At 31.4% G+C, this 19,662-nt stretch overlaps 1 protein-coding gene across 1 annotated transcript; it reads right to left on the bottom strand.

Moving 5' to 3' along the window:
- Nucleotides 1-3,994: 3,994 nt before the first annotated feature.
- Nucleotides 3,995-6,251, bottom strand: LOC131039870 ((R)-mandelonitrile lyase-like). Its single transcript, XM_057972723.2, has 4 exons — nucleotides 6,116-6,251; nucleotides 5,332-5,982; nucleotides 4,182-4,992; nucleotides 3,995-4,096 (listed from the first exon to the last, which is right to left on the bottom strand). The coding sequence occupies exons 1-4, from the start codon at nucleotides 6,204-6,206 to the stop codon at nucleotides 4,045-4,047; spliced, it is 1,605 nt and encodes a 534-aa protein (XP_057828706.2). The 5' UTR covers nucleotides 6,207-6,251; the 3' UTR covers nucleotides 3,995-4,044.
- Nucleotides 6,252-19,662: the final 13,411 nt, after the last annotated feature.

The raw sequence follows: 19,662 nt of genomic DNA, 5'->3' as shown, positions 1-19,662 counted from the left end.
CCTCTTCCAATGTAATCCAGAAAATGTGTTTAAAGAGAAATCTGAAGTGAAAATTTTGCCTCTCCTTAGATGGAAGAAAAGCTTTCCTCTAGATCTCCATTATTCATCATTTTCCCAACATCACAAGTTATTTGTGCTATTTTCTATGTTCTTACAAGTTGGTACCAGTAGTTGCTTGTTCTTCGTGGTGGATCTTATTTTTGGTTTCCATATGGTTTCATGTTGTTGATTATATATTTTGAGTTCATTTGGGTTCTTTTCTAGTCAGATATTGATTGACTATTTATGGGTTCTGAGACAGTTCTTGTGCTTATCAGTTGGCTTTCCTTCATTAGTGAGGTGATTGTTAGCATGTGGATCCATCTTGGGTCTTGTCCGATGTTCTTTGGCATGTGGCTGACCTTCTTGCTGAACCACATCACTTGGTTGTTATTTTCCAGAGAGATTTACCTAATACTTAGGGCTGACCTACTTACATGTTTCATTTTCCTGTATTGGTGAATGTAATCGTATGAGGCCAACCCGGATGTGTTCCGGTGGCTATAAATATGATGTTATGTATCATTTGTAGGGGGCAGAGAAAGTAGAACCTAGAATAAGGATTGAGATTCACATGTTGTGATTCACTTGATTCTTAGAGTCTTGGCTGGATTATTGTGGCTCTATTGCTACATAAGTCGGTTGACTCTATTGAGTGCTTTTACCAGTTATGATTGCACCATAAAGAATTTGAGTGAATCTCAAAATATGATGCATAGAAAGATAAAATTATGATTAGAATAAAGACAAAGCAAATGGTGATTGAAGAAGAAGAAGAGCATGCAATTCCTTTGGCTAACAAGAAAAGATCTATGGTTTCTCTAGGAGAGACTCCTATAGGAATGAATAAAGAAATAAAAATGAAAGTACAAAAGCTGACTAAGAGGGAAGAAAAACCCAAAGGTGGTCCAAATTATTACCCACTTGATTTGGATAGCCTTCTAAGTGGAATATGAATGCATAAATAATTGTGGTTTATAGTAAATATGTATGATGAGTCTCATCTAGTGAATAAAGAAACAATAGAAAAGGTTGTGATTAGGTACTTGATTATTTTTACAAAAATTAGTGATATTAAAGAGATACTACCCAAAAGTTTGATATAAATCTTCATAGAAAAGAGAAAGAATGTAGTAAAAAAGGAGAATAACATAAGGGCAAGTGCTATTGATAATTTTTGCTCCTACTTATTCTAGAAGCAAGAAGTAAAATTCCATAAATTCTTAGTGCAAGGTTCAAAAATAAAAAAATGGTAAATCAAATTATGGGTGGATATATTGAAGACCTAAAGATAATAGTGAAACAACCAAATGATATAGTAGTTGAGGATGTAGAAGAAGTGGTGAAGATTTTGTCTTCTCCAAAGGAGGATAAAAACACAAGAATTTGTAGTGGAGAAACAAGTGGCAGTATGTTTGTCCCTAAGAAGGGAATAGAGGAACACAAGATTGATGTAGGTGGTCTGGAAACTATTCTAGATATTCAAGTGAATTTTGATAAGAATTTGGTCAAAGTGCAATGAAATTTCCTAAGGAAGAAACGAAGAAAAAGAAAGATGTATAAAAAAAAAGGGAGAAGCATTAACAAATAGATGAAAATGAGAAGATAGACAGAAGAATAGACCATGCAATAGAAAAGAAGAAAGAAGAAATGATCTTGAAGGAGAAAGAAAAGACAATAAGAAGAGTGTCTATAGGTGAAGCTTCCAATATTCCCATGTTTCTTTAATTCTAGATGAAATTTCAATTGATAGATACACTAGAGGCATAATAAGTACTAGTAACAGAAGGAAAATTATATTTAACAAATTATCATCTCTCTAAATGTTTCACTTTGGTGATGTCTTTCATCATATAGCTATAAACAAGTATTTAATTGAACTAATTGAGGATATGTTGAAGTTTCTCTAAGAGAATGTTTTTTATTCTAAATTAGATGAATCCTTAATTGGTGAAGAGAAATTGTGAACTCTATTAGAGGTTTTGTAATGATACGATTTCATTCTTGAAGCAACTACCTCAAGTGACTTAGAGAAGAGGTTGATAGAAGACGGAGTGAATAAGTGTGTGCAAAGACACACAACCATCTAAAGGACGATATTGCAGCATTTGAGTAGAGCGTAGATAGTGTGAGACAAGTATACAAGTTTTTTCACGCCCAGCTTGAATCCACAAGTAAAATTCAAAAGGATATAAAAACTCTTGAGGCTCGTATTCTAGAGATATTTAAGTCTATTGATCTTAAAAAATATGAAAATGAAAATGCTAGAAAAGTAGAAAATTAGTATACAAATGTAAATCAATTGGTAGATCAATAAGAGAAGGTAAATAAATACTTTTTTCAGATTAAGGAATATTGTTGATATGCATGTCATAGGAATGGTAAAAATTTTGAAAGACTCTATTAGTATCTAAGTTTGGAAGTTGTAAAGTTGCACAACAACTCATTTTGAAGATGGAGAGCTAGCTCACAGTTTTGATAATGTGGGAGTTGATTGTAGCTTTGCTTGGGCACAATTGAAGGTTATTCATAAAGATATGATAATCCCTACCATGCAAGATGTTTAGATGAACTTTCGGTAATATATTTTTTTGATTGTGTATTTATGTAATAGTATGGGTGAAATTTTATTTTAGGTATTCTACTGTTGAAGACATCCTATAAATAGGGTGAGTTATATAGACAACACAACGTTATATATTTTTCATGTGCCCTTTGTCCTTGATGTCAAAAGAGGAGAGATAAATGTTGGCTCAAGGTTTTCTATCAATGTCAAAGGGGGATATTGTGCTAAATATGGATTTCATGTCATCATTGATGTCAAACTTGTGGTTTGAATGATATTTTCTACATGGTGTAGTGATATATGGTTATACAGATGTTGTGCGGCTATATCTATAATGTTGATAAGCATATATAAACATTTAAAGTAGTATATAATGATGCTCCTACAACTTTGATTTATGAGTGTATATACTGGTATAGTGTTTCAACTATGTGTGACTATTTCATTGAACAATATGTCATACTCTTTAGTCTAGTACATGGTGGATATACCTTAGATGATTATTTGATTTATATAATAGTATTTTTGGATGTACATCCTTATTATATGTCATGCTCTTAGAAGACTAGGTGATCGAATGTTGAAGATGTTCTTACCTACATTCATATTTGGGTAGTCTTGAGAAGTGGCATGGAGGAATATGTTGCATTCCTAATGTAGAGAAGGGTTCAGAAATACATTCTTGATGTGCTGCATAGTAGTGGTAAAGGTTGTTTCAGATGAGTATTAAACTATAATCCGCATTTTAATGCAGTACTCTTCTAGTTGAATCTTTTGATCTCATTGTATTTGAATGAGCTTACTATCTTACCCTGAAAATTTGATCTTTAGTTGTGCAAGTCCTCTCAGGGGCAATGAGCTACTTCGTAGTTAGCGAAAACATTGTAATTAATCTCAAAGATATATTGTGAGTATGATTCTCACCATGGTTTTTTCCTCTTTGTGTTTTTCAAGTAAAAGTCTTGGTGTTATATATGTTTGTCTTTGTGATTTCAATTATTTACATTCATGGATATGGTAGAAATAATGAATGCTAAATCTGATCAAGTTTTAAGTGTAAGTTGATCTCCCCCCTCTCAACATCCGATAGTGTTCAACAACTTATAGTAAATGTGAATGTTTTATTCTATCATTTTTAATAAAATATAGTAGTCTAATAATTCATTTCAAAAAAATTTAGAGAAGAAAATAGTATTTTTTTAAATCCTATTTCTTTGAAGTAATTATATCTATATCTTTGCATAAATATTATCATCAAAGTTTTCCCTCATTTTTTCTTTGCTTTGTAATTTTGTAAATTAATATATATTAAACCACAATTGAATATAAACATTATATGAAAAGTAAATTATTAGAAATTAAATCATTCTATTTGATGTCAATAGCGAATAAACAACATAAGTTTGTGACATCTTATTATAAAAATATTTGAAAATGGTCTAATATTGACAAATGTTCATCTGCTCTTGAAGGATACGAATTCTTGCATACCTACACATATGCAATTAAAAAAATGTTAATAATATTATAATTTAAATTATTTTTATATAATATAATATAAAAGGACAAACAATACCTTCCAAGCATCATGATAGTGGCTTGTGGATTTGTCCCAGGGGTATCCTTGAAAATGGAATTATCCACAACCCTTAGACCATCAACACCTTTCACTTGAAATGTTTTGTCAATCACATGATTAACTTCACACCCTCCATGGTAATGCCAAAGTGTTCCTACGGTATCTTTGCAAAAAATTTCCAAGGCATCATTATCCAGTATATTTTGCGGCAATTTGGACCCTATGAATTGAATTCCAGTATTAAATGCAAATTCTTGGATAGAAGTTGTCATGGTAATATTTGACAATACCTTCATAGCAAGAATACATTCTTGTACATCAAATGGATGAGAAAAGTAATTATATCTTACAAATGGATTATCTTTGGCATTTTTGCTACTAAGTCGAAGCTCACCCCTTGATAAGGGAAATGCCACCTTGCTGAAGATAGCTCCTATATATTGATCATCTATAGAGTTTTTTTGCTGAAAATAGCTACCACCCCAAATGTAGACATGGGAATTGTCTATTATACCCACTACTTGTGGTGTTTCAAATTCAAGTGCCTTAGCAGATTTCAAAATGATTCTTGTACATGGGGGATCTTGAATCATTTTCCCTACTGAGTTTAGATCTAACAATACAGTAATGTTCAATTCATCAAGTTGTTCTAATGGGCCAATTCCACTTAATAAAAGAAGTTGAGGGCTACCTATACTTCCCGCTGATAAAATTACTTCACTCCATTTTGACAAATAGTTGATAAATACTTGATATAAGAGATTATCAATGCTAGTCATCAACTCAACACCATTAGCCTTCCGTATTCCTGCAACATTGTTTTATAGACAATATTAATATTCTAATGTAACTTAAAATATTGTCATAATAGCATAGATTTAATTTAATTTTAGAAAATGGTAAAGTTGAATAAATAAAAAAAATGAAAAAATAAGAAAAATACAAACAATATAATTATATTGTTAAAACTATATGTGAAGAGAATTATTATTCTAATTAATACATTTTTAACAATATAAAATTATTATTCTTTTCAAAATATAGGTATATCTAAAACCATTAAACTGATTTGATTAATATTTAGGGAAAGAGGGGCTCACGCCAATACTGAAAAAAGGAAAGCACGAAAGTGAAAGTGCAAGCGTACCTGACGACGAGTCAAAGAGGACTCTGGTGGCTGTAGCATTCAGAAGAACCACAATGTTATCTGGATTTGCATATTGCAGAAGATCTGCAGCTGTGTGTCTCCTTCCCTCGTTGTCAAAGGTCGAAGCACTGAACTTGGTTCCCTCCAAATGATCCAGAGTATACCCATTGTAAGGAAGCACTCCAGATTCCAAAAGTGCATCCTTCACAGCAGAATTCCAACGGAAAAGCTTGTCTGGTTTGAAGGCCATCAACTTCTCCACCCATTCGTACGACTCATTCACAAGTTTCTCATCCCACTCCATCTCTCGAATGAATTCTGAACTTGCCCTGCTGTAGAAACCAGCGTTAATGGCTGATCCACCTCCCAGGACTCTTCCCCTTACCGACCGCACTCCCTCCTCTGAGACAAATCCTTGCATGACATAAGGCAACTCGTTGGGATCCTCCGAAGCCTTGAATACGCCTTTATTGTCTGCAGTGTCAGGATTTCCATAAGGGGAATCTCCTCTTTCCACTAAAAGAACAGAATAGTGCTGTGACAGAGTTGCAGCGAGAGGACACCCTGCTGTGCCTCCTCCAATCACAATGTAATCATATGTTCTTGCAGCTGCCTTTTCAGCGTCAAATGTCATAAAAGGATATGGGTATTCTGCAAACGCCAAACACAAAACAACTCACATTACTATATTACATACCAAACTTAAAAAGCATTGTAATTTTTATACGCATCCTTCATATAAAACATTGAAATTTGAAATGAAATACTGAAAGAATGCACTCACCCAATTTCTGCGTTGCCACCGCTGAACAGTGGAGGTCATTATGATTTGTGAAAAGCAGCAGGCATGAAATGAGACAGAAGAGAATCTCCATACTCACTAGTTGATCTAACCCCTCGTATAGACTTGAAATTGAAATCGATCTGATTCCTCTTAAATAGTTTCACTTCTCTTAATCGTAATTTCAATTAACTCAAATTATAAATGATCACGGACACTTGAATTTTTTAATTAGATACCATGCAACTACTTTTAACGTAAGACTCCTTGAGTCGGTCACCAACCCTGGACATTCCATTTGGCTGGTATGCCATTAATTTCAACCTAAGACTACTTTTGTGTATTGCATGCCAATAATTTCAAAGAAAGATTTATTTTATTTCTATTGGCTCAGACAAAAAATATCATTTTTAAAATATCATTTTTTTTATTTCTATTGGCTCAGACAAAAAATAGTAGGTAGAATTTTTATTTTTTTTTCCATAAAATAACATATTTATCTCTTCATTAATGATATTGATATGACCAATGTACTAAATCAATTATAAATTTATTTTTTTACAACTTTATGTATTTGATTCAATTTAAATACAATAACCATTCGTACAAAAAAAATCAAACCCAATGGTTGTTTGCACTAGAGATTTAATACTGTATTGGTATTAGTGGATTTCATCGTACATATATATTAAGGGCTGCGTCTATTCTGGCTCCAAAACGGACCTTTCGTACAACGTGTTTGGGACAGATTAGTCAATTGCAGTTGTTAATTACAAAATCGAGGATGTAAAGCGTGCGAGTAACACGCGTGTTAGTCAATCCATACTGGTATTTTGGAACCAGAATATATGCGTCCTATATTAAGATACAACTGACACTTCGGATTCCATGGCTTATACATAACAAATCATTATGATCAACTACTTTTAAATGTAAGAGCAAGTATTAAATTTATTAAACACACATACTGCCAATTATAAATCTAAAGGGAAAGTAGGTTATTAAGTTAATCAATTTTTTTAAAACGAATTTTAGAATGCTTAATATATATATATATATATATATATATATATATATATATATATATATATATATATATATATAAATATGTGTGATTAAAATATAATATTATTTAATTTTAAATTCTTTTATTTTCTTCATTTTACTTTTTAAGATGCTTGTTGATAAATTCTAATTATGCAATAACAGATTTATTTTTAATTTTTTTTAATTTTAAATATGTTTGATTAATTATATAATTTAAAAAAATTTATTTATAAATTTATCTAAAAGTTATAGTTTAATTTTTTTTTGTTCTTTACTTATTTTGAAGTTATGCTTTTATTAAATATTAACATTTTGATATCTAAAGGTTGTCAAATTGAAGGTAAAAAATAAAAGCCTTTATTAATAGGTAATTATCATGTTTCTGTTTTTGCTTTAGGCTTTAAAAATGGTTCTATGATTGAACATAAGGGAGCCTTTAGAATTAATCATGTAATATTCATTGTTTAATGCATTATATTGTGTGAAGTTTATTGTATAAATAGTTTACAAAAATACATATAGTTGTTTTTCCCAAAAAAATTATTAAATTTAAATCAAAATTTAAAAATAAAGCAATTATATATTATCTTAAAAACAATTCAATATTTTGATAGTATTTATTGTAATGGTGATTATATATTTCTTTACTTCTTCCTATTTATCTTTATCTCTAATTTTATCTAGTCTAAACTCACCGCGCCAATTGCAATAACTTGATGCTTTGCATCTCTTGTTTTAGATTAACAAATTTCTAGGTCAATAAACTGGATCATAATAGATAACAACATCATAATTCTTTCATGTATTGATAAATATAAGGATTTTTATTGAAGGTGGCAAATTTGATATCATGTGAAATTTTTGAATCAAACAATCAATGACTTCTTTATCAATAGATTGATCCTAATAGCAATATCCCAACTTTTCAAGGAGTGTTTTATTTTTAATTATTTTATGAATTGATAAGTATAAAGAATTTATTCAAAATGTCAAATAATATTTTCATGTGTGATTTTTGAGTCAGAGAATGAATAATTGTATATCAATAAATTGTATCATGATAGCAACATCATAATCATTTTATGTATGTTTTATTTTTAAAATTATAAGAAAGAATGTGCAACCAAAAATTTTCCTTTGTCTTTTCAAAATCATTGAATACAAATAACATTTTTTAGTCATTATTATTTAATTATTTTAAGATTTTTTTAGAATTGAAGTAATTTTTTATTTTAATTTTTAAAAGATAGACTTTGTTGTTTTTAATAACAAGGTGGACATTTGCGTTCTTTATTAACCCCATTTCTATGCACTTAGCCCACCAACATATTAAAACTTTCTTCATTATCTAATGACGATCTATCTAGGTATAATAATGAATCTCTTGGTAAAATTGTGTAATCAATTATGTCTATTAATTTAACAATCTTAAATATTATTTATAAATAAATGTTTGCCCTTATTTTTTATAGTAGATGGTGTACACCCTATAGTTTAGAAAAATAATATTAGAAATTTATATATTGTGTGGTACTGATCTATATAAACATAAAAATAAATTTCTTTTGAATAAATTTTGATTATAAATTTAATTTTCTTAAATGTTGTGGAATAAAATTACCACTAATATAATAGAAATTTCTATATCGTATGATAATTGTCCATCTAGATACAATGATTGATTTCTTTAAAAAATAATTAATATCAATGTTCCCACTCTGTAACAAAATCATTTCATTAGTTAAAGAATGTAAAAAAATCTAGTTAGAAGGAGAAGAGTCGAGGAGCGCTTTTTTTAAAGGGCTCAACTTGTCTTAGTGCCTATTCTTCGACCATTCATTTTACCTCCTTTAATTCCTCATTCAATTTGAAAGGTACGCAACTTCCTTAATATATTTTACTATGATATTTGAACAACCTTAGGTCCGACTTTATTAAAGGCACCTATGTTAAAAATGGCATTTACCCTTATTAATGCCATAATGTTTTTTCGTGGTTTATTATAGGGATAAGTACTTAAAATCTTAAGTATCATATTTAAGCCTACAGATTATATGGAAGTGTGGGATAGACTACCCAGCGAATGAAATATTTTTTAAATACAAACTTATTAAGAAGTGTTTTGCATTCAATTGTTTCCACTTATTTAGTCAATCATCATATAGAATTACAAACTTTTAACAAAAAAATTTATTGTCTGAATCTATTTTTTAAATTAAATAATTATAAAAACCATTTTTCTTTGTTTTTATTGGTTCATATTACACACAATTTAAGTAGAAAATTATTATTTGTTTTTTAAATATACTTAATTTATTTCTATTTGATATGTCCAATCTTATAAAGATATATTATCCAACCGTATTTTGTAGTGATGTACCTTTATCTCACAACTTTCTAGATCTTCGATTGTAAATGCCACACCCCGCACTCCACTGCCATGAATTCCTAGAATTTCTATCAACAAAGGAATAAATGATCTCACAACGAAATTTAGAAAGATTTTAAATTAAATAAATATATTTAAAAAATTATTGGATAAGAATCTATATTTTGTATTATTAAAATAAAAAATGTGTGAATGAAATTAAAGCTATTTAACAATCTAACTACACAAAATCCATTCGGACACTCAAGACTAGGACAATTAAGAAGGAAAATTAGTTAAACAACCTAATAGAAATTAAAACGAAGGCTCTAGATTTATCCTTTGATTTGATTGTCCCTTCATTTGATGTGTGCTTGTTGAATGGTAGATACTCGACTATGCTCCATGATAGTGAATGAAAGGTGTAAACTAAGAAATATGTGATTCAAAATGCTATGCTAAATGGATGTGGATGAGTAAAAGATGAGAAAATATTTATGAAATATGAGGTTATGAAAATGGAAATGGATGAATAATTATGCATTATGGAGGTATGAAAATGAAAAGTGGATGAATAAGGAAGGAAAATGGGAGGTTTAAATAGGCTAAAGGGAGGGATGGAGAGGGATGAGAGGAAGACAACTATCCTTGAGAAGGGCAAGTGTCTTTCCTTCATTTCTCCTCATTTGAGACGGGTTTTTTTTGAACTTTTTATCCTTCATTCAAATGATATTGGAATGGAATATTTTTGAGGTATTTTCATGTCATTTTTTGTGTATTCATTTTTTTTTTAAATGATGACATTGTTTTGCTTTGATTGGCTTATGGATGTTCCTTTTGCCTTCCTCCATTTTGATATTTTTAACGGTTGGTTTTGGAGATATGTTTGGAAAACTCATTAAATGAGATCGTTTCCCTTTTGCATCTATAATTATTGTTTATGGAGGGTTTTTCGAGTATAATTTGGTTCTATATGGTTTTATTATTGTTTCCCTCCAGTTTCATAAAATTGTGATGAGTTTTATGAGGTTAGGAGGTGATTACTTGAATTTTTAGTTTATGATGTTGTTTAAAGAATGTATATGGACCTATTTTATTTATGTGATAAATGTTATTGATGTCTTGTGAGGTATTTTATGACCTCTTGATGCTTTGAGTTGTTTTTTGGATGGATTCAAGATGGAATGTGTACCTAAAAATGGACTTGGATTGGATTACTTGTATATGTGATGTTGTTACTATTCATGGGTATATATGGACTATTATGAATCATATTTTGATGCATTTTGATGTCTTACACCTATGTCACTTGTATAGAACCATTAGGTAAGTATAGTGTTCTACCCTTGTGAGTTTGCTAGTAAGTTCCTAAAATGGCCCTTGTGTAAATTGTATCCTTGAGTTCCCTTGTATGTTAACCCATGGGTATAGGTAGTTTCCCTCCTTTGGCTCCCTACTTTTTTGAGGGCCATATGTCTATCTCCTAGCATGGGGGGTGGGACTTCAGGTTCCACATGGTCGGGTGGTTTCCTATCTCCATCGGTTATCCATGTCCTTGTTTATACTAGATAATCTTAAATGGACTAAGGTGAGTAAGTATGTATTAAAGGAACACAATTGAAATTCATATTGAACATCAAATTGTAGTTGTTGAGGAGAATTTTTACTTCAGTGAGATGATGAGGTAGTAGCTACTAGTTAATCTTAAAAGGACCAAGGTGAGTAAATATGAATTCAAATATGGCTCCTTGATTATTTTTTTAAATTTCATGTTTATGAATGAACTTTAGGAAAAAGATAATTGTGTTTAGGGAAGTTCATCTCCTATTGAATTACAAATCAAAGAAAACATTATAGAGTTCAAAATAGATAACAAGGCATAGAATAGCATATTCTCTAGCATGTTAAAAAAATATGACACAATGCAAAAGGTACAAAGATTTCCTCCATTTGTGGTTTGGAAATACAAAGACGCAGTCACGTTTCTAGTAAGTAGGGACAACTTTTATATTCTAGCAGTAGAACCCAAAATAATATGGATTTTGAGCTTCGTTATGACATTTATGAAGAGGAAGTTTAGTTTTGGTATAGTGGAAGAAATTGAAGAAAGGATGGGGGAAGAGAAAATTCAGAAAGGACATGATAAAAGAATGGATAGACTATTTAAGGATGTTGTTTTGCAGAGAGTTTTTGAGGCATTTGGTTAAACAAGGATAAGATTTGTGTTTATCCTACCATTGGTAATATTGAGTTTGCCTGGAACCCTTATTAAGACTATAAAAATTGAGAAGAAGACCTCTAAAAGGAAATAAAAGGAAAAAAGAGAGACATGATTTAGAACCTAAAGTTAAAGTGATGCAGGAGCATCCTTGGTCGATGAGCAATCTGGCATCAACCAAAAATATTTCCTTTCAATTTTGTTCTTATTTAGTTCTTTGTGCAGTTTTTTGTGTTCTTACTGGTTGCTACCGAGAGTTGCTTGTACTTCGTGGCAGATCTTATTTTTTATTTTCTAGATGGTTTCATGTGCTTGATTCAATATTTTCAGTTTATTTGGGTTCTTTTCCAGATAGATATGGCTTCTGATTGAGTGTTTCTGGGTTCTGAGATAGTTTTTGTTCTTACCCATTGGTTTTTCTTCATTACCGACATGATTTTTGGCATGTGGAACAATCTTGGGCCTTGTTCGATGCTCTTTGGTGTGTGGCCGACCTTCCTACTGAACCACATCACTTGGTTGTTATTTTCTAGAAAGATTTACCTAATTCTTAGGGTTGACCTAATTACATGTTTCATTTTCTTGTATTGGTGAATGTTTCATGTTCCAGTGAGTATAAATATGATGTTATGTACCATTTCTAGGGGGAAGAGAAAGTAAAACTTAGAATAAGGATTGATATTTGCACGTTGTGATCCGGTTGATTCTTATAGTCCCGATTGGATTGTATCTAGCTTGAAGCCTGCATGTAACTGGTTAATTACCAAATGTTCTTTGATGATAATATGATGATACACGGATGATGGCCAGAAGCTCTAAGGCTTTAAATGATCTATTTATGTGAAATTATTATATTTTCTTGTTGTGTTTGTTGTGTCTCTCTTGCTACATAAGTTGGTTGACTCTTTTGAGGGTTTTTCCTAGTTATGGCTACACCAAGTGGTATCAGAGCTAGTTATGGACTGGCTAGTGGAAGAATTATTTGTAAACATTGACAGATTCCTTGAGGTGGATAGATCACCAATTGGAGGCAGGTTGTGTGTGTGTTCAATAGGTCACTGAGGGCAGGCAATTGAAACCAATAGTCAGATTGTTGGTTTGAGGCAGTTCAATGGAGTGGAAGAAGAGATGCCACCAAGGAGGACAAGCCCCCAAAGGGTGGAGAAAATGAGGGAAGACTTCAAGATTGAATTAAGGAATAAGATTTCAAATACCTAGGATGGTTTGGAGAGAAACCCTGATTCTGAGGATGAATATGACGAAGTCAGCGAAGAGCTTGAGGAAGCTAAAGTACTAGAAGATGAAAGAGAGGAAAGATTCCTAAGAGAAGTGGCACAAGCAAGTAAAGTTCATAAAGTTCATAAAGTTGAGGTTTCTAAATTTTTCACAATGCTGAACTCGGAGGATCTAATCGATTGGATCTGAGAGTTGGAGGAATACCTTGAGTGGAGAATGATGATTTAAAGATCACCCGGTGGAGATAGATGGTTGCAAGATTGAAGACCAAGTTCATACCGGGAGACTATGAATTGGAATTGTTCAAGAAGTTGTAGAACCCAAAACAGAGAAACATGATTGTGAAGGAATATACTGAGGAATTATACATGGTTGTGATGAGATCTGGACATAGAGAGATCAATAGAGAAAAGGTGGTGAGGTACATCAATGAACTTGCTTTTAACATTGAGATGAGATGAGTATGTTGAAGGTTTCCATAGTTGAAGAAGCTTAACAGTATGAAGAAACCCGTTGAAGAAGAGGAGTCAAAACCTAAGTGGAGCAAAGAACTGGAACAAAAGACACCAAGGAAAGGTATCAGCAGTACCGGTAGATAATTTCCTGGCAAATGTTTCAAGTGTGGAGAAACCAGACATAGATTCTATAAATGTAAGCAAGGAATGTCAAAAAGTTGTGTGGCAAGTGAGGAACCAGATGGTACCAGATTTGACTTTGCACTAGAGCAAGGAGAATCCATTATGTTCAGAAGAAAGGATACCGGATCTACTCAGAGGAAGAGTATTTTCTAGACTGTATGCAAATTACGTGGTAAGTGATGCAAGGTCATTGTAAATAGTGGGAGTATTGATAATTTAGTATATGAGAAGATGGTTGTGAAGCTTGGATTGAAGAGGCTTAAGAATCCTTTTCCTTATGAGGTGAGTTGGCTACAAGATGATCAAAAGATAGAGGTAAAGGAAAAGTGTTTGGTAAGTTTCAACATTGGGGCTTTTAGAGATGAATTTCTATGTGATATTGTATCTATGAGTGTCTGTCATGTCTTGTTGGGAAAGCCTTGGCATTATGATAGAGGAGCTATTCATGACTGTAGAAGAATGCTACTTACTATTCAAAATGATGGGCATAAGTTCACATTGATTTCTTTAAAGGAAAAAGAGAGGGAGGTATAATAATGAATCTCTAGGTAAAATTGTGTAATCAATTCTGTCTTTGAACTTAACAATCTAAAATATTATTTATAAATAAATGTTTGCCCTTCCTTAATTTTTATAGTAGATGGTGTACACCCTATAGTTTTGAAAAATAATATTACAAATTTTTATATTGTGTGGTGCTGATCTATATAAACATAAAAATAAATTTCTTCAGAATAAATCTTAATTATAAATTTAATTGTCTTAAATGTTGTGGAATAAAATTACCAATAATATAATAGAAATTTCTATATTGAATGATAATTCTCTATCTAGATACGAGGATTGATTTCTTTCAAAAATAATTAATATCAAAGTGTTCCCTTAGAAGGAGAAGAGTCGAGGAGCATTTTTTTTAATGGGGTCAACTTGTCTTAGTGCCTATTTTTCCACCATTCATTTTACCTCCTTTAATTCCTCATTCAATTTGAAAGGTACGCAAGTTCCTTAATATCTTTTACTATGATATTTGAACAACCTTAGGTTCAACTTTATTAAAGACACCTATGTTAAAAATGGGATTTACCCTTATTAATGCCATAATGCTTTTTCCTGGTTTATTATACTGATAAGTACTTAAAATCTTAAGTATTATATTTAAGCTTACACATTATATGGAAGTGTGGGATAGACTACCTAGCAAACGAAAGATTTTTTAAATACTTTAGGATCACTCAATGTAAATCTAGGTGTGTCTTATTATGAAGGGTTTTGCATTGAATTGTTTCCACTTATTTATCCAATCATCATATAGAATTACAAAATTTTAAAATTATTCTATATTCTTAATCAATTTTTTAAATTAAATAATTATAAAAATCATTTTTCTTTGTTTTTATTGGTTCACATTGCACACAAATAGTAGAAAATTGCTTTTTTTTTTTCAAAAATATACTTAATTTATTTCTATCTAATATGTCCAATCTTATAAAGATATATTATCCAAACTTATTTTGTAGTGATGTACCTTTATCTCACAACTTTCTAGATCTTGCATTGTAGGTCTGCATTGTAAATGCCACACACTGCACTCCACTGCCATGAATTCCTAGAATATCTACCAATAAAGAAATAAATGATCTCACAACGAAATGTAGGAAAATTTAAAATTAAATAAATATCTTTTAAAACTTATTTGATAAGAAAAAATATTTTTTATTATTAAAATAAAATTGTCTGAGTGAAAATGTGCAAATGAAATTAAAGCTATTTAACAATCTAACTACACAAAATCCATTCAAACACTCAAGACTAGGACGATTAAGAGGGAAAATTAGATAAACAACCTAATAGAAATTAAAATGAGAACTCTAGATTTATCCTTTGATTTGATTGTCCCTTGATTTGATGTGTTCCTATTGAATGGTAGATACCCGATTTTGCTCCATGGTAGTGAATGCAAGATGGAAACTAAGAAAGATGTGATTTTAAATGCTATGCTAAATGCATGTGGATGAGTAAAAGATGAGAAAATATTTTTGCAATATGAGGTTATGAAAATGGAAATGGATGAACAATTATGCATTATGGAGGTATGAAAATGAAAAGTGGAAGAATAAGGAAGGAAAATGGGAGATGTAAATAGGCTAAAGGGAGAGCTGGAGAGGGATGAGAGGAAGATAAGTGTCCCTAAGAAGGGAATGTGTCATGTAAGTAAATGAAATGTGTCCCTAAGGACACATGCCTATTTGGGAATGAGACACCCAATTTAGAATGTTCTATTCCAAAAGAGATTATAAAATATGGTAGTCTCATGGTTTAGCAAATTTGGGATATTTTCACAAATTTTTCTTTCAAATTTTCCCTTTGAGCTGAAGCAATGTGCTTAGACACCAAAGGAAGAGGTGCTTGCACTAGATTCTGATACACTATACTTGCTTTCATTACCCACTTCATTCTTTCTTCAAAACAAAAATTCCTTTTTCTTTGATTAATTATCCTTCATTATATTTTTCTTAGCAAATCTCTCCATATTTCCATTTTTTCCCTTATTAGCATAGTGTCTACATTGCTTGCACTTGTAACAACTAATGTTCTTATTTAAGGAATTTTTCCAGAACAGTTCTTGATCTGCACTGATTATCTTTGTGACCATAACCATTTCATATATGACAATATCCATGAAATTAGTTTTCTCTAGCTGGATTATGATTTTTATAGTGATTTTCTTTATGACCAAACCTCTTGCAGTTATAACACTGAATACTTCTATAGCTTGTAGCCTTACGAACAAATTTATTGCATTAAAAATAATAGTTGTTAAATGATGGGTACCTTTGTGCATTCGATTGGCGAACCCATGACTTTTTTCCATTAGTACTCTGGTTTTGGATCTTGCTTACATCTTTTGATTTCTTCTCTGCTTTTGTCTTAACCTCTTTACCTTTTTCTTTGTCAACCTAATTTGAACATTCCCCAGATTGAAATCCAAGTCCAGTCCTATCCAAATGAGCTTTTTGGATTTTTTTTAATTCTTCCAAAAGCTTACTACTATCAAGAACCTTATTCTCCGACTTTAGCTTCTTCACTTCTTCCTCTAGCTTCTCACATTCTTTAGTCTTTAGCTTGATTTATTCTTCCATGGTTTTCTCTATCTTATTCTTCTCCTCAATATTTTGCATTCGATCTTGAACACTCTCATTCGCCTACTTCAACTGATTGTTAACTTTCATATGCCTTAGCTTGAATTTTTAGTTTTTCTTTGTTATCTTCCGCACACACATTCATTTACTACTTTCACATTTGCTTTCAACTCCTCATTCTATGATTCAACAATTTGAGGATCTTCAAGAACTATCTACAAGTCTTCATCAAACTAAAATTTTCTTGTCATACACATAGGTGCCATGATTTAACTAACAAGGATCTCCCTCAAGAGTTTAAGCCTTCAAGAAGGGGACCAAGGATCTTATACCAATTATTGCATTAGTTGAAAGGACCAAAATATTGAGACGGAGTGGGACAGGGATCAGTATTCTCACCAATTAAAAAATTTCTCCAAAAATTAAGACCTTTTTAAAATGTACCAAATACCACCAATTAAGCAAATCAAACATAACACAAAAAATGTAGAATAAATATGAAAACACAACCACAAATGGAACACTATATTTTATACGTGGAAAATCCAAATGGGAAAAATCACAGAGTGTTAACTCTCAGGATAATATAACTAGTTAAATGGTGTTTATAAAATGGGTGGCTCATTGTCAGTTGGCTCACTATCAAAATGCTCACTGCAAGATTACAAAGCCGACTTACTATCAGAATGCTCATTGCAAAAATAATAAATGAACTAAAGAAAGTTGCATCTCCAATTGCATGAAATAAGTTCCCTGTTAAGCTTAGATCGCAAAACAAAAAAACTATAGAAGATCTTGTAAAATATCTTTGGACTACTATCCACAAACACCTATAGCAGATCTGGTGAAGGATTACTACAACACTGTTATGCACTCTAATTCTACTCCAACGACTTGGTTTTCTATAACTCGCACTTCATATACTACTTACCACTCATATCTTATTACTCATCCATGCATTCATACAGTTCTATATATGTAGAAAAAACCTTACATGTCGGGATAATATGTCCACCAAGAACAAGTAATATGCTGCTCAGATCAACACGTTATCCAATAAAGCCTTAACCAAAAATATGATAATTGAGTTAGCCTATGCAAGATATCTAAATGCTTGCTTTACACAATTCATTAACCAATGAATATACCTTAATTACCAGAATAAAAGAGGGGTCAATCAGACCAATAAATATTGACCCAAAACCACAAAGATCTAGGCCTAGCAACTCCAAAATAAAAAAACACAAGTACTACACATACCATAGATACCTAACCACAAAACATGAAAGATACAATTGTAATAACTGAAATAGCTAATACCAAAACAAATAACAGATATTGAGACCACAATAAGCATAAATCAAAAGATGAAGGTCTTTTGAAAGTGACTCCAACAGATCATCTACAGTTTCCTGCACTATATCCCAATAATACCAAAACTGCATACATCATCTGCACATACCATTTTCATACACCATTCGGACCAAACTAAATAACTAGTTTGACATCAATGACAAAACTAACAATATTCACACAAGTCTAACGTAGGGATTATGAGACCTCCTCAAGGTGATCTAGCTAGAGGGCCATCTAGAGCAAGAGGGGCGAGTGGAGTTGATCAACCTAAACCCGCACCTTCTTGAGGTAGTGTCACTTGATTTGAGACTTGATTGTGATTCTGATGTACTATATTTGACTAGACATTTATGATTTTGATATCATTGTATACTTGGACATTTTTATGATTTAATGATGATATGCAGATGGAGATTGGACCCTACATGTGTTTTTATTTGATTTTTCCAATCATATGTTTTATGATGATTCCTATGATGATATTTATGATGATGTTTATGATGATCAAGATGATGGCATTTTATTCTACCATGATTATGGACACTAATATGATGATTTATGATGTTATGATTTCCTATATGCTCATCTATAATAATTATCCTACTCATGATGTCGTATGATGTTGATAATTTTTATCTATGTTGAAATAGCTAATTCTGAAACAAATAACAAATACTGAGACCACAAAAGCATAAATCAAAATATGAAGGCCTTTCGAAAGTGACTCCAATAGATCATCTACACTTTCCTGCACTATATCCCAATAATACCAAATCTGCATACATCATCTGCACATACAATTTTCATACACCATTCAGACCAAACTGAATAATTGGTTTGACATCAATGACAAAACTGACAATATTCACACAAGTCTAACATAGGGATTATGGGACCTCCTCAAGGTGATCTAGGAGGAGGGCCATCTGGAGCAAGAGGGGTGAGTGGAGTTGATCAACCTAAACCCACACCTTCTTGAGGTAGTGCCACTTGATTTGAGTCTTGATTGTGATTTTGATGTACTATATCTGACTAGACATTTCTGATTTTGATATCATTGTATACTTGGACATTTTTATGATTTAATGATGATATGCAGATTGATATTGGACCCTATATGTGTTTTTATTTGATTTTTCCATTCATATGTTTTATGATGATTACTATGATGATACTTATGATGATGTTTATGATGATCTAGATGATGGCATTTTATTCTACCATGATTATGGACACTAATATAATGATTTATGATGGTATGATGTTTTGATTTCCTATATGCTCATCTATAATAATTATCCTACTCATGATGTCATATGATGTTGATAATTTTTATCTATAATGATGTACTCTAATTGACTATATGCATAATGAATTCTTAGTATTTCTATAGTTACATGCTTATAATGATTCCTATTCATGCCTATGATGTTTTATAATGTGAAATGATGTCTATTTAATGTTCTATTCAGATGCTTATGTATGTGATGATGTTTTTAGAAATGTAATGGTTATGATATTCTTATTGATGAATAATGTACGATGTG

The sequence above is a fragment of the Cryptomeria japonica genome, unplaced genomic scaffold (genome assembly GCF_030272615.1).
Source record: "Cryptomeria japonica unplaced genomic scaffold, Sugi_1.0 HiC_scaffold_293, whole genome shotgun sequence".
NCBI classification, from domain to species: Eukaryota; Viridiplantae; Streptophyta; class Pinopsida; order Cupressales; family Cupressaceae; genus Cryptomeria; species Cryptomeria japonica.
The sequence above is the reverse complement of the archived record's forward strand: the minus strand, read 5'-3'. Positions and strand labels throughout refer to the sequence as shown.

Coding starts and splice junctions, on each gene's coding strand:
- LOC131039870 (XM_057972723.2), bottom strand. CDS start 6,206: ATGGAGATTCTCTTCTGTCTCATTTCATGCCTGCTGCTTTTCACAAAT. Junction 5,983..6,115: donor GGTGGCAACGCAGAAATTGG/GTGAGTGCATTC, acceptor TGGCGTTTGCAG/AATACCCATATCCTTTTATG. Junction 4,993..5,331: donor CCTCTTTGACTCGTCGTCAG/GTACGCTTGCAC, acceptor ACAATGTTGCAG/GAATACGGAAGGCTAATGGT.